This window comes from Drosophila yakuba, chromosome 3R (genome assembly GCF_016746365.2).
Source record: "Drosophila yakuba strain Tai18E2 chromosome 3R, Prin_Dyak_Tai18E2_2.1, whole genome shotgun sequence".
Taxonomy (NCBI): Eukaryota; Metazoa; Arthropoda; class Insecta; order Diptera; family Drosophilidae; genus Drosophila; species Drosophila yakuba.
Window position 1 is genome coordinate 27,857,802 of NC_052530.2, and position 14,551 is coordinate 27,872,352.

General features: G+C 49.7%; 5 protein-coding genes across 11 annotated transcripts; 2 read left to right on the forward strand and 3 right to left on the reverse strand.

The window, feature by feature from the left end:
• The first annotated feature begins 2,569 nt into the window (after positions 1 to 2,569).
• Positions 2,570 to 4,222, forward strand: LOC6538679 (protoporphyrinogen oxidase). Its single transcript, XM_002099162.4, has one exon. The coding sequence runs from the start codon at positions 2,694 to 2,696 to the stop codon at positions 4,119 to 4,121; it is 1,428 nt and encodes a 475-aa protein (XP_002099198.1). The 5' UTR covers positions 2,570 to 2,693; the 3' UTR covers positions 4,122 to 4,222.
• On the reverse strand, positions 4,148 to 4,793 carry LOC6538680 (bolA-like protein DDB_G0274169). The gene is made up of 2 exons (XM_002099163.3): positions 4,462 to 4,793; positions 4,148 to 4,404 (listed from the first exon to the last, which is right to left on the reverse strand). The coding sequence occupies exons 1-2, from the start codon at positions 4,753 to 4,755 to the stop codon at positions 4,246 to 4,248; spliced, it is 453 nt and encodes a 150-aa protein (XP_002099199.2). The 5' UTR covers positions 4,756 to 4,793; the 3' UTR covers positions 4,148 to 4,245.
• Positions 4,794 to 5,056: 263 nt separating this feature from the next.
• Positions 5,057 to 9,321, reverse strand: LOC6538681 (CLK4-associating serine/arginine rich protein). 6 transcript variants are annotated; one of them, XM_002099164.4, is made up of 6 exons: positions 8,994 to 9,319; positions 7,080 to 8,903; positions 6,881 to 6,974; positions 6,079 to 6,169; positions 5,886 to 5,991; positions 5,057 to 5,829 (listed from the first exon to the last, which is right to left on the reverse strand). In XM_002099164.4, the coding sequence occupies exons 1-6, from the start codon at positions 9,188 to 9,190 to the stop codon at positions 5,238 to 5,240; spliced, it is 2,904 nt and encodes a 967-aa protein (XP_002099200.2). In that variant the 5' UTR covers positions 9,191 to 9,319; the 3' UTR covers positions 5,057 to 5,237. The 6 variants fall into 6 exon arrangements, 5 of the variants coding, with proteins under 5 accessions (XP_002099200.2, XP_039232066.1, XP_039232069.1 ...); XM_039376132.2 differs by having other exon boundaries at positions 8,990 to 9,123; XM_039376135.2 differs by lacking the exon at positions 5,057 to 5,829 and having other exon boundaries at positions 6,922 to 6,974; positions 8,994 to 9,321.
• A 279-nt stretch (positions 9,322 to 9,600) lies between these two features.
• LOC6538682 lies at positions 9,601 to 11,141 on the forward strand. Its single transcript, XM_002099165.4, has one exon. The coding sequence runs from the start codon at positions 9,917 to 9,919 to the stop codon at positions 11,096 to 11,098; it is 1,182 nt and encodes a 393-aa protein (XP_002099201.1). The 5' UTR covers positions 9,601 to 9,916; the 3' UTR covers positions 11,099 to 11,141.
• On the reverse strand, positions 11,129 to 14,546 carry LOC6538683 (set1/Ash2 histone methyltransferase complex subunit ASH2). Of its 2 annotated transcripts, XM_002099166.4 has the most exons (7): positions 14,284 to 14,546; positions 14,039 to 14,223; positions 13,639 to 13,983; positions 12,329 to 12,709; positions 11,983 to 12,263; positions 11,498 to 11,755; positions 11,129 to 11,439 (listed from the first exon to the last, which is right to left on the reverse strand). In XM_002099166.4, the coding sequence occupies exons 1-7, from the start codon at positions 14,397 to 14,399 to the stop codon at positions 11,335 to 11,337; spliced, it is 1,671 nt and encodes a 556-aa protein (XP_002099202.2). In that variant the 5' UTR covers positions 14,400 to 14,546; the 3' UTR covers positions 11,129 to 11,334. The 2 variants fall into 2 exon arrangements, with proteins under 2 accessions (XP_002099202.2, XP_015048975.1); XM_015193489.3 differs by lacking the exons at positions 13,639 to 13,983; positions 14,039 to 14,223; positions 14,284 to 14,546 and adding an exon at positions 12,959 to 13,178.
• Between the last annotated feature and the right edge of the window lie 5 nt (positions 14,547 to 14,551).

A 14,551-nucleotide genomic window follows, 5' to 3' on the forward strand; every position in this document is an offset into this window, starting at 1 on the left:
TTTTAGTTAAGCTGTCAGAGTTATTTGCGTTTTTAATTATTTTACGACCGCAGACATTTGTGAATGATATTGCGTATATATTTGTTTTTTAAACGAGTTCATTTAGTTTTATTTGGCTGCTGAGCATTCTATTAAATTCATATTGTTTTAGACATTGTATCACCATTTTCCGTAGCCGGAAAAGCAAGCATGTCAAGTAAATAAATAAATAAAGATGCGAAGCAGACTTGAAAGCAAAATCAGCGGCACTCTCGCTGTTTTTTAATTCTCAGTTCTCTGGGAATTTTTTGAGAATTTCTTTGCATTTCTCACTTTTGCTGATGGCGTATTGGCGGCTGCGCGGTGCCGGGAATCCGAAAATTGCCAGGCTGAAAGCTTTTTCCTTGCCTGCGAAAGTCGCACATTTTGGTTAAGCATACGCAATGTGGTACCAAAAACTAGGATTTCTTGAAACATACAACTATGCTATTCATTTATGACTTTCGTTGTTTTTTTTTCTTTTAATATGTTACATTTAATGGCAAACATTGAAATGACAACTTGTTAAGTTATTCATTTCCTGCCGGATTAGCGAGGCTTTGCTGTCCTGCGGACTCGTCCCTTCGCCTGCGGCATGTCGTTGAAACGGAAACACACTGCCCTAGTTTTTAGTTCCCCTTCGTGTCACACACACACACACACACACACACACATCGCATCGCCGCAGGACGCACACTTTCATGCGCTTAACAAGCTGCCTAATGTGCCTGCAAACAATGGAAACAGGACAAATGCCGAGTCAAATGAAAGTTGCATTTTCATAATAAATAAGCAGGCGACACAATTTCCCACCGCACGCCAACATTCGTAATACGGGTGGGCTTGGAAGTGAGCGTTCGTGGGCCAATGTAAACAGAGCTTAGTCCTTCGTCCTGGCCGCGCATTGAACTCGCCTGGATTTGGTGGCTTCATTTGTAGGTATCTGGGTATCTGCGTATCCTGGCGCACGCACACACACACACGCTCACGCACGCATACACTCGCACACGCTCGGCCAGTGACTGACTGACACACATATACCAAGGTATCCTGCGACACACGAAGGACGACGAGTAGGAAGCAACAAAAATAACATTGACGATGACAGCAGCAGCAACAACAAGAACAACAACTACAGCAACAACGACAACACCAAGAGCGGCAAAGGCAGGCGAACGATACAAGTGTATCTCCGGCCTGGAACATCGACTTTATCATCGGGTCGGGTCCCTTCGTCCTTTCGTTTTGGGGAACTTGTGGTGTGCTCGTTTTAAAAACGAACGAAAAACTGTGCCGTATACGCATGTGTGTGTGTCTGTGTGTGTTGACTTCAACAAATGTATCTTTTAAATGAAAACCTGCAGCCGTACCAAAAAAAAAAAATAAATGCGAAAAAACTTTAGTTCAAAAGAGTTGTCCTTTAGCTTTGCGATGGTCCACTTTCCAGCTCCTTTATGTATGCAACACTTTTTTCGCAATCACAATTGCTGTTTAAGGGGCGCACACACACACACACACTCGGTCACTAATTAATTGAATTTCCTGCGTTGTAAGTGTGTGTGTCGCACATTTTCACGTTCACTGAGCCCGTTTTCAACGGATACCGAATTTTGCACAATTGCCGTTCCGCAAATGGCCAAGATAATTGCCCGGATTTTGAGCCGTTTTTTGCTCAATTTTCCCCGTAATTGGCAAACGCAGTTTGAAAATTTTTCACATTTCCAAGTGGTGTGGCTGTGTGTGTATGGGTCTCCGTGAATATATACATATATGCGATAGGCACTTTTCCACACAGTCCACTCACTCACACACCCAGAAAACCAGACGCGACGCGCTCCAACGCGAGGACCAACCTTTCTCGTCAGCAGCGTATACAATTCTGCGCGATGTCGACTCCGACGACATGGAAATCGGTGGCCCAATGTGCTTCAGCACGGCCCAAGCTCGTCTTTGGGAGCTTTTCGGATTCCTGCGGTTGGTGCGGGCTGCACGCTTCGTTCGATTCATCAAAACTGGCGCCAAAACCCATTCACTATGAATGACCCAGTGCCGCGATGATGGTGATGATGATGGCAATGGTGATGGTGCCACTGCAGGTGCAAGTGAACTTTCCTGCGATGCACACGTGGCGTATGAGGAATGTCGGAACAAATTCATTGCATACTTTTGGGACAGCTGCACATTTGCATGTCAAATGAGATGAAATTGCGGCAAGAAGAACTGATGCATTGATGATCTATTTCCTTAAAATAATATTTCCTTAAATTAAGTTCTACCTAATGCAATATATTTTATTTAACTTTAAAAAAATTAACAAAATGTCTGCTTACATAAATATACCTAAACTGTGTGTTGATTAATAGATATTTTTTAAGCTGTAGTTACCGAAATAAATGTAATATATTTTTTTATATTTTCCTCTTATCTAACATTTAAGTTTCTGCAGAATCATCATGAAATTTAAATCTTGTCCCGCGCCAATAACATCGATTGCAAGTTCAGCGATTTTGGATAAAAGCGTATCGATAGCTTCGTCTGGCACCGATAGTTATGTCACCTGGGTTTATTTTGGTCTGAACGATCGAAGCCGGCATAGATTTGTCCATCTAAAAACCACCAAAACTTGTCTGAATCCTCTGAGGGATTCGGGAGATACCAGAAGCAGCAGAAGGACCATGACGACGGCCGTGCTGGGAGGCGGATTGAGTGGACTGTCCGCGGGATACTACCTGTTGCGGCGATTCGGGAAGCCGCTGACCATCTACGAGGCCTCGCCCCGTGTGGGCGGTTGGGTGCGGTCGGAGAATCGCAAGGATCGCAACTTCATCTTCGAGAGCGGTCCGCGAACCATACGCCCCGTTGGCCTGCCAGGCGCCAATACGCTGGAACTGGTGGAGGAGCTGAAACTGGAGGTGACGCCCATTCGTCGCAGTCATGTGGCAGCGCGCAACCGAATGCTGTATGCCAAGGGACAGCTGTGCATGCTGCCCAACAGTCCCAAAGGTCTCTTCGGCGTCCTGCCTCCCTTCACGAAGCCGCTGTACAAAGCGGTGCTCCGGGATCTGGTCACAGCAAGCAAGAAGGCCAAGCTGGAGGATGAGAGCATCTATAGCTTCGCAGAGCGCAGGTTTGGCAAGGAGATAGCCGACTATGCCATCAGTCCCATGATCTGCGGTATTTGCGCCGGAGATGCGCGTGAAATAAGCGTGCGCTTTCTGATGGAGGGACTCTTTGAAAAGGAGCAGAAGTATGGAGGAGTGCTTAAGGGCGCACTCATTTCCCGCTTTGAAAAGAACAAGACCAAGGACACCAAGGATGGACTATTTGCCGAGAGACAGCCCAAGCTGTATGCACAGGCGCTAAAGCAGAAGTGGGCCATGTACGGACTGCAAGGCGGACTGGAGAACCTGCCCAAAGCTATGCGAAAGTATCTGGGCGAGCGGGATGTCAACGTGCAGCTAAGCAACGAGTGCCGGAATCTGACCTTCAGCAGCACTGGAGTTCGAATGAACATCAAGGATGCCGAAGTGCCGGTGGAACATGTGGTCAGCTCCCTTCCTGCCTACAAACTGGCGCCTCTGGTGAAGCAGCAGCATCCCTCGCTGAGCGCCCAGCTTTTGAGCATTCCGTACGTGGATGTGCTGGTAGTGAACATGCAGTTCCCGGGCAAGCTACTCAAGCAGGACGGATTTGGATTGCTAGTGCCGCCAGTGGAGAAGTTGCCTCTACTGGGCGTTATCTTCGACAGCTGCTGCTTCGACATGGGCGAGAACACTGTGCTTACCGTGATGATGGGTGGACATTGGTTCGACCAGTGGTTCGGCGATCGTCCCAGTCCCAAACAGATCCTTGACTTGGCCACCAGCCATGTGCAGAAAATGCTGCAGATCCGCGAGGAACCCAAATTCAGTCGAGTGCACACGCTGCACAAGTGCATCCCACAGTACACTGTGGGCCACAAGCGGCGCGTAGAGGCCATCCGGAACTACATCAAGACTTACAAACTGCCACTGTCTGTCTGCGGAGCTGCCTACGACGGCGTGGGCATCAACGATGTCATCCTGTCCGCCCGGCGACAGGTGGAGGCCATACCCCTGTCCTAAATCAACCATTCCCTTCTAGCACTCCCTTTTCCATTGGTGATTCTGTTGTATTTGCATAAGCTGATTTTGTGAATAGTAAAGTAGGTCCTTTGTACATAGAATATCAGTTTTTTTCCTTCTGGGTTTACTTGCCGTGACCTCCCAGGCACGGCGGACTCTTCTCCGGCTCCTGTTCGGGTTCCCACTGCTTGGGCGTCTTGGCCTCAATGGACAGGGCGTGCATGAACTCGAAACCGGCTGCCTTTAGGGCGTTCTTTACCGTGTCATTGACCAATCGATGACGCTAAGGAAAAATAAACGTGTTAATAATTACGACGGGGTATCAAGGGATTAAGCATACCTTGATGAGGGTGAGATCGTTGAACTTCTCCGAGACGACGAACACACGGAAGTGGGACTCTGACCGCTTGGGGACATTGTGCTGGGGCGATTCGTTGATGACCTCCAGGAACACCGGCTTCAGCTCCGTGTTAAGTGCCTTTCGCATGGCAGACTCGATGGGCGGATACTGTCCCGCCTCCTGCGACATAGTGGCTCTGGGTAGGATCTGTCCTAAGCTGCTAATTGTGGGTGTCAGTTGATTCAGGTTTCGCAAGGAAACTCCAGTGAGTCGGCGAAGAGTGAAATTTAACATGATTCCAGTATGCTTCTCGCACAGCTGTTTACAATTACATAAACAACTGGCAGACAGGGTTGCCAAGTGCGGCAGGTAAATCGACCAATCGATAACGACAACGATTGCCACATTTTAAAAGATTGTTTTTAACGGTTAATACGAAATTTATTAAAAATATAAAACTTACATTAGTTTACTTTCGTATACAGCACTGCATTTAAGCACAAAAAAATCAAAATATATTTTTTAAAAAACTTATCAAGTATGGAATAAAAAAAGATTAGGAATATTAAATAAAATGTACAAAAATTTTGCGATCTCCCTTGAAAGTTTTAACTTTAATACTATGCGCTAAAAATATTTTATTGGGGCCAGAATCAACAGTGAACGCAAAACACGCTCCAGAAATAAATCGTACACCTATGTATAAACAATCGAGCGAATATCAAATGTATAATCTGGTGAATAGAAAAACGTCTCCTTTCACAGCGATTTCGGGATCAATAGTCAACCAGTTTCTTGAGCTTTGGCGGGGCGGAGATGACGACGCGTCCTCGATTCGAAGATCCACTGCCACCGTGACCGTAATCCGCCTCCCGATCGCGGTCACGTCCCCGCATCCTTTCGTTCTGCTGCTGCTGCTGTTGTTGCTGCTGCTGCTGCTGATGATGATGCTGTTGCCTGTACCGTTCCCGCTCGCGATTCCGCTCAATGCTGCGATCCCGCTGCCTCCGCCGCCTGGACTGGCTCCTCCGACTGCGAGAACGGCGCCGATCCCGACTGCCACTGCGTCGTCGACTGTGCGAACGCCGCTTCCTCTCTACGCGACTTCCGCTTCGGGAACGCGAACGCTGCCTCCGATTGTACTTTGGACTAGGTGTCCTTGTGCGTCTCCTTCTTTCCGTTCGGCTGTTGCTCCGTCTGTTGTGCTGTGTGTCCGGCGGTGGCGACCGCCTACGACTGTGCGATCTGCTACGACTGCGACGTGAAGTGGACTTTGCCAGCTGGCTTTCCGATCCCACAGATTCCGCCTCGCTGCCCGAGAGCTTTCCACTCGAGGGCGTTCCATATTTGTGTCGCAGCTCACGACGCCTGTGAATATGTAAATGTGAGAGGACCGCCAGAGCCAACCACATCCAGATACCCACCTTCTGCGCAGCTTCAGAGCCAGTTCACGCATCTCGTCCTCGCGCTCCTGCTGTTGCAGTCGTTCCCGCTCGGTCTTTTCGATTTCCGCACGCTTATCGGCTTTATCTGCAAGAAAATGCAGTCTTAGTTATCTAATTCAAGGGATTTAGAAAGGCGCTTGGTGAACATCACACTACACTCCAGTTGGCTTACATTGCCGGTTCAAAAGGTTTTGCATCTTTCTCTTAAGCCGCTCGCGCAGATTGGGCCGTCCGCCGCCACCAGAACTCGGATGTCCGGAGCCCTGTAAAAGCACACACTTATTTAGCAAATCTCAGGATTTTTTCGTGGTTTTAAGGGAGCAGTGGGGGGCCGTCGAAAGTGTGGTAGCCAGTGGGGGTTGGTCAGTGCGTCCATGATGGGCTGTCAGTTTAGGACTTCTACTCACTAACAATAGGTAAAAGCAAGCTTCGAAAACCGAAGCTTCAAAATGCGTGTGCAGACTTATCATTTGCATAATACTTCCAGGATTAGAATCAGCTATTTGTATACCATAACTTGAAAAATGTATCTTTAAGCTGACAAAGTATCCTAGCCATTTTGCTTTGGTGAGAATTGAAATTTCGTTGAAGACTTAACCCATAGGAACGAATCACGGAACTCCATTGCATAGCAACCGATTGAAGAAAAAGCAGACAAACCGGACAGGAATTGCGCTGGTTTTTTAAATACAATGGGGTGGTGAATGCATCCTTGATTGCATCGCAATCAACATTGCATTTCAATGCAACAGAGTTGCTGCAGTGGCATTAAGAGGGGGACACAAAACAATGTATCAACAAATGGACATGCAGGGATGGTCGCTAGTCAGGTTTGGAACGAGAACATGGTGCTGCCTGCTTGGGTCCGAATGTTGCTCATTGGATTGGATGTCGGATAGCGGGAGGCTGAGACGTGAATTTTGTGGTGTACTCCAGTTGGGTGGGGCATGACACGCTTGGCTTTGCTTACTGACTTTGGTTTCGGTAGCAGAACTATATTTGCCTGTTTGATTACCCGTGCTGCTCGATGACGACATGGTCGGCTGTAGGGCGTGGGAACGCTCCGACCTGAAAGAGAGATTACCATAATTAGATAAGGTTTACAATTACAAGGATATAGGCCCTAGTCCTTGGCTGTTCTACTTTACCACTGTCTGCAGCACACAAACTTACGCAGTGTCCACTTCCATATCATCGGAGTCCTCAGCTCGCTTTCCTAACTGTGGCTGTTGCGGCTCCTCGTTGTCGCTGCCTTCGCTGTTTTCCGCTCCCGACGACGATGAGGACGAGGTGTCGTTGGCTCTTTTTCGGCCATAGTAGCGTTTCAGTGGCGGTGGTGGTGGCTCTACCACTTGCGGTTGCACAGCCGCAGGAGCGGTAGTTGTGACGGCTTGGTTTAGATTGAGCACTCGCGCAGGTATGGGATAGCTGATCATGGGTGGCGTTGACTTGGCCTGCGGTTGCTGATGCTGCTGCTGGAACATTTTTACCGCCGTTACAGTGGATGTTGTTGTAGTCGTGGTGGTGTTCAGGCAAAAACCACCCACGGCCGCCACTGGCGGAGGCGTGGTCTTCTTCTTGACGCGACTCCTTCGGCTGGAGTGGGATCGGGAGCGACTTCTTCGTCTGTATGAGCTGCCACTGGAGCTACGAGAAGAATAGGAGTAGCGCTTCCTAGAGCGCTTGTAGCTTGGACTGCGCGCCTTGTAGCGTTTCCAGGAACCGGAGCGCGACCGACTGCGAGACATGGATCTTGATCTTGACATAGAGCGGGATCTAGATCTCGACCTGGATCTTGATCTGGAGTAGTACCTTCGTCGGCGACGAGAACGCGTCCTGCTCCTCCTGTGATAACTTCTACTGCGGCGACTTCTCCGTCGACTGCCACTCCGACTCCTTGAGGGTGTGGCACTCCTAGAACGAGAGCGGGAGTGGGAGCGGGAGCGGCGTCTGTTCCGCTTGGACGACTCATTCATCACTTTCAACTTGTCCAGATTATCTTTCACCTTTTGAGCATAGGAAACCGAAGAGGCTGCGGCGGCGGCAATTGCCGCTCCGCTGCTGGCATTGATGCACGATTCACCCAAAGTCAGACCTGGCTTCGTCAGGCTGATGGTGATCTTGGAGTGGGGCTGCATTTCGTCTTCGCCGCCAAACGAGGTAATGTAGGTTATCTTCTCGGGACCAGCTTCCGCGGGCGAAGGCGAACGCGATTCACTATCCTCCTCCTTCTCCTTGTCGCCGCCCTTACCACCGCCTTTTTTGTCCTTGTCCTCCTTGGCCGCATAGCTTGGCGGACTGAATGGTCTATTGGCGATCCTCCTCTCCTTCTGGGCCCGACGCTCGCGTCTTGACTTGCGCCCGCTCAGCAGCATCTTCTCCTGCTCCTCCTCGCGCGCAATGCGCAGGGCATCTGCCTCGTCAGCATCCTTAGTGAGATGTGAGAAGAAGTCGTTGCTTTTCATGCCATAGTTGCGCCCGCAGGCGTTAAGCTCGTGTGCTTGCGAGGTGTCCAGCTTGCCGATGTCTATCGACACATCCATGTCGATGTCAGAATCGGATTCATCACTGCCTTCCCCCTTGTCGCCCTTCGCACCAGCTGCCGCTCCACCAGTGGCAACCGAACTGGCAGCTCCAAAGGGCTGAGGTCCAATAGTCGCTGCATCGCCGGTATCGTCGTAGGAGTAGCCAATTGTTGCGCCACCCGTCTTCTGCTTCTTCTTGGCTAGATTTCGTTCCGCCTCCAGTTGGGCATTGGCCCCAAACTGCTCCTCCAGGTAGAGTTGATGCAGAAACTTATCCTCGCTGACGTTGAGGAAGTCATTTTGCGCCAGAATGCGATAGCGCTCGTAGTTTAGCTGCCGCTCCTCGAGGGTCAGGTCAGAGTCACCATCCGCTCCTTCGGCGTTGGCCTTATTCACGGTAGGGATGTGATCCAAATGGGCGCGTACATCGAAGCGATCGATGAGGTTGTCCTGCTGACCCTGCCAAGGCACACTGCAAAAAGTACCAATTATTTAGCAAAAATAAAAGTCGCCACGCAGCTAGAGAGTAGAGGGTTTTAAGCTCCAAATGAATATCACTTGCATGATTGCGGCTCCATCGCCGGCGGCGGCCACCGCGGGATCCAAGTAGATCTTGCTACGCCGGCCATGCAGCTGCAGGAACTGGGTGGGATCTGCCTGGATTTTGTCGTAGAAGTACTGCCGCCGCTCCGCCCTCTTGCGGTAATCGACGATCAGGCCACGGATCTTGCGCTCCTGCTTTCTCGCCTCGTGCCACATCCTCTACTTGTGTTTCCTGCGATCGCCGGCTGGCAAATGACTTGGCTTCACGCAAAAAAGGACATTAGCACGCCCGGCAAAAATATGACCCTATACCAGCTAAAACCAACGATATACAGTATGACCGTGCTGTAAAAATCCGAGATAGTGATGGGAGAAACTGCGACGTAATAGCGATACAATATGCACTCAAACATCGGTATATCGTTGGGCGGCAGACAGCAATTTGGCGGGACATTTTGAAAAATTATTTAGTGATACCATTAGCTTTGGCATACCTGGCTAACTTCTTAAGCCCATTGTGGTTTTAATATTTAGTTTTCTTGAAAATAAGAATCAAAAATACTTGTTGGTTTTGAATAGATAAACTCGAAAAGAATGCCCTCAATGCTCGTTTTTCTGAACCACTTTGAACCAACGAACGTTATTTCTGGTCGACACTGGCAACGCCGTGGAGCCTGCGCCCTTTTGTCGGTGGTGGAAACAACAAAAGGACAATAAATAACAAGCCAAACTGGAATGGGCCACAACACAACAATTGTCGCTTGCCGCCTTTTGAGGCATCGATTTTGAAGGGGAACACATCCACAGGCACTGCCACAGGCACAGGCACAGCTACATAAATCGAAAGGACACCCACGGGGATTTGCGAGTGCAGGGATCAAGGAGTAGGGAAGGGATAGCGACGGCAGAACGAGTCCAGCTCGTTTTTCTGGAGCAGTTTTGATGTCCTCAGACAGACACTACTATTTCGGAGCGGATTTGGAGGACAATGAGGGTGCCATCTGCAAAGACAACGACAACGACAACAACAACGAACAGGAAGTGGATAAGGACGATCCGGATGACTCGGAGTTCCTGCAGGATGTGCCCTACTCCTCCAGCAGCATTGACCGCAGCTCGGTGGGCTCCATTCCGTGGGCGGACGATGCCATCAAAAAGAACCTGCTGGACTGGGAGCGGGTGGAGCGGCTGATGAGCGGAGAGGATCCCTTGGCGGAGCTTCAGGAGCCGGAGTTACGCAACGAGATCGCCGACTGGCACCGAAAGTTTCCCAGCCTGCTGGGCCGCAGGACTCGACCGCTGCGCCACCACAGCTTCGATAGTCAGACGCGGGAGGATATTGACTCGATTTCAAATCTCAGTCTGAACTCCCTGGACGACGACGACGATGATGAGGAGGCGGAGGATGGATTTCTCACACCCAAGGCAGAAGAACCAGAGCAGCCTCATCACCGCTCCTATTTGCGCCATAGCCAGAAGAAGCTGGTGGATCTTCTGGACAGGGATCTGCGGGTCACCTCCGTTTCGGTTAGACTCCTCAAACGACAGCGCAGCCAGCAGAACCAGCCCCAGCTGCCCATCTCAGCCACCACTCAATCCTCGGCTCGCCTGCGCATGCCGCCCATCCTAAATGTGCTGGACACCAATCGGCGCTTTCGGGGATTGCTCAACAACCGCAGCTTCGTTCAGCTCACCCAGGTGCAGCAGAAGGAGCAGCTGCAGCATCAAAACCAGGCCAAGTCTGCCGTGTTGCCACATCAAAGCCATCGATCGTCCGCCTGGCACATGCCCATGGCCGCCAATCGCTTCTTTAACAACAAGAACGCGGTAGTCCTGCCCTCGCTTAATCTGGGCAGGCACAGCAGGGATTTACTGGCCACCACCACGGCCACTTCGAGTCAGAGCAACTCCAGCGGCGGAGGCGGACACAATAGCCACGGCCACAGCAATAGTTCCTCCAACCGCTCCACGCTGCATCCGTTCGGGGCGACCAGCGTTTCCAGCAACACACCATCCACGGGGCGCTCCATCTCAGCGGCAGTGCATCATCCGCGATCCGAATTTGCGCCCAGCAGCGCCTTCTACATACCCTACAGTGCCTCGAAATTCAAAGCCTTCAAGTAACCTCAAACAATAAAACTGATCTCAAAAGAGTGTTTTCTTACAATTCTTCTGCTTTAAAAGTGGTAAATTCTAAGTATTTTAGGTATGGATTATAGTCTTTACAAAGTTTTATATAAGTTCTGCTTGCCAAAGAACAGTGCATACAAAAATAACGCGTTTTATCTATTGGTTTAACGAATTAAAATTCCTATAAGACCCAAGTTCTCTAAAACTCCTGTAACTGACGACATAACCCACTAAAGACCCATATTATCCAGTCGCAAACGTCCATCGTGTTCTGTGAGGTAAAGGGTGTCGGCTAAACATTGCTCTGTGATCAGCTCCTCCACGCGATCGTGCATCTGGAGAGGATAGTATAATAGATGTTAAGCTTCCTGGGAACAAACCAAGATATATTACCCCCTTGGCTTTGCGCTCGACGAGCACCTCGGGATACTTGAAGGCGGGTCCGAAGTTTACGCTGACCGTGGCACTTTTGTGTATCGAGATGGCCGGAAAATAGCTGCCGGCATAAATGTCTTCGAATGCCACACCCTGGGACTGGCCGTTCCTAAAAAACTCGATGCGACTGCCCTGCAGGATGTGCAGATTCTTCAGGGTCTCAGTGATCTTGTCCTTGTCCTCGTAGTACAGATGCGACTTAAACTTGACCAGGGGCTGTGGAATGTAAGAATGAATAGATTGAACAAGATTGCTAATTAGGGAGGGTCGAGTTGTAAAGATGCAATGATATGCAAATTCAGGATGCAAATTCAGGGGCAAGGCATAATATAGGCTAATTATCAAGATGACCTACATCATTTTACAATACAAAAGATAGATCTGGTTTGATCAGTAAAGAGAGAAACGAGAATTTTATAAGACGACTAACGATCCAAGCCTACCCGATCTTTAAATGTGTTGGGCAGATAATCGAGCGCCGCCTCCTCTGGCAGCTCTATAAGGAATCCCAAGGTATCGCCCTCCACATAGGCGTCACTGTAGTGTTTGCCATGACTCTCGGTGAACTTGGTGCCCTTGCGAGATCGCCAGGAGTAACCGAACTTGTCATATCCCAATGGAGCCTGCAAGTTTCCGTACTCCCTGCCCCAACCAAGTCGCGTGGCAGCTCCCTCGGGCATCTCTTCGATGGTGATCTCAAAGTACCAGCATCCCCGGTTCACAGCTGGGGAAAAAAGAATTGATATAAGTGATTTCTTCAAGAAACTATATATGTATATATAACTTTACAGTGTGTAGCTCGAACCATGCAGTATCCTCGTTCGCCTGTTACCGCCAGCCGATCCTCGCTTATTTTTAGCTGCGGTGCCCGATCGTGCAGCGCCAGGAGCACAGAATGGGGCACCAGGGTGCGGTAAAGCCAGCCGGGTATGGGTTTGCCCGCCCAGTCGGAGCTCTCGTCGAACTCCTGACGGAATGGAGCATGTGGATCCGGTTCGGCGAGTATGTAACGATAGCCATCCTTGTTGAAGGGGTGCTCCAGTGGGTAGCCATGCGGTGGCAGCTTTACATTGGCCGTAATATCGGAACTGGGCCGACCCTTCTTGCCCGTGGGTCCCGAATCCGTGCCGGGGAATTTCCTTTTCTGTCGATTGTTTTTGGACAGGGTAGCTGGAAGCAGGAGAGCGTAGCATTAGTTACAAATCCAATAAACATAATCAATACAATCAAGTCCTTAAGGCAGCAAAACAAATGCGTGATTGTGATAGTTCGGAGTTCTCCACGCTTGGAGTAAATCTTGGGGCTTATGTGCAATGCTTCTGAAAGGAGATTCCTTCCAAGGAAACTCCTTCACCATGGAACTAGCTACATATGTAGGTGAGTGGGCAAAGTTCGAGGCGGTGATGTTTCCGGGCTTACACTCCTCTTCCGTAAAAGATGACGCCATGGCGGGAGGAATGAGCAGGAGCAGAAGCAGAAGCAGGTCACAATGGAGCTGAACTGAAGGAGCAGGGGCCCTGCAATTGCGTAGTGCTCAAAATCAAATCAAAATCAATTCCCCCGAAAGAGCACCACACACACACGCACACTGACACACTGGCGAAGTGTTCCCCAAGCGTAACTATTTGTTTGTAATGAATGAGCCAAGTTGAGCGCCTCTGCCAGCCCCACCCCACCCCACTTCGCCCCGCCCACAATCTGACTACGTGGGGCTCTCTCTTTTTCTCTTTTTGCGCTTGTGTGTGTGTGTGTGTGCAAATCTGAAACTACGATCCGCATTGCGATTTCCAGTTGTTGTTGCTTTACTCTGCCAAACACTCGCGAAAGAGCGTGCAAAAGGGAGCGGCAAAGTGTGCTTGTTTGTTTGCGGAGAGTGTACTAGGCGGAAACGGCGATAAATAGGGGGAGCGAATAGGTAGGGAAATAGACAACATGAAAACCACTGTGCCAAAATCAGCTGGACGACCAGTGTTGCCAGTGTAATTTGACCGCCAAAACATTATTCCTTTAGCTTTTCCTGCCGAGGGTTCGATAACACATGCGGTCAAGAGTATAGCGCTATTTTGTATATTTAAATTATTAAATAGTAATACACTTACCTTGAGTATATCCATCATCGGTGAGTCGTAGGGCTCCGCTCTTGCTCATGCTCTCGTAGTTGGGCTTGATGATTCGCAGATCCTGATGAAACAGTCCGTACATGGCGCCATGTTCCGAGTGCTCTTCGTAGGTGAACAGGGTTTGCACATCCTTAACCAAAGATCGTTGGACGGTGCTGTACCAGGATTGGGTCAACCTGCGCGGCATGGTGGTCATGGCCTCCCAGTACTGTTCGATGTACGGTATGATCTCCTTGTCCTTGCTAAATTGAATCTGGCGACGTCCGTCCCTGGAAGCTGCCTGCTGCATGTTGGCAATGGCGCAGTGGCACATCTGGGATATAGCTGGGAACGGATATTGTCATTTCCAAAAGGGTTACGTCGACTACTTTGAACTTACTGGCCTGACTCTTGCGAAAGGTCTCCAATCCGCTGGCAGAACAGTTTTTGCAGACGAACACATAGTTGGTGATAAAGGGCAGAAGTTTGCCTTTGCCAAGTTGGTAGGAAACGCAGGTCTCGTGCACCCAGCGAGCGCAGGTGGCACAAAGTAGCTCCACAATATTGAGATTACGCTCCTTACCGCTAAAAAACAATCTTATCAATTGTGGGGCCGAACAAACAAAGCCCATACAATAAGCTTACCAGTAACAAACGCCGGCTGCGGAACGTGTTTCCTGCGATTTATCCTCCTCCGCATTGAAATTCACCTCGGAGCTAGACTCTGTGGGTGAGCTGGTGTCCATTTGGCTGTCCTCCATGGCAATGATATAGATTTTCAGTCAACAAATAGCATGTAAACAAAAATTTGCGGTTCGCAAGAAATTCGGTGGCTGGCCAGTGTGACCGTTGGCGGTTAAACAAATGGTGTTTTTGCAAATACCAGAACGCCACCTATGAGCGATAAACGATA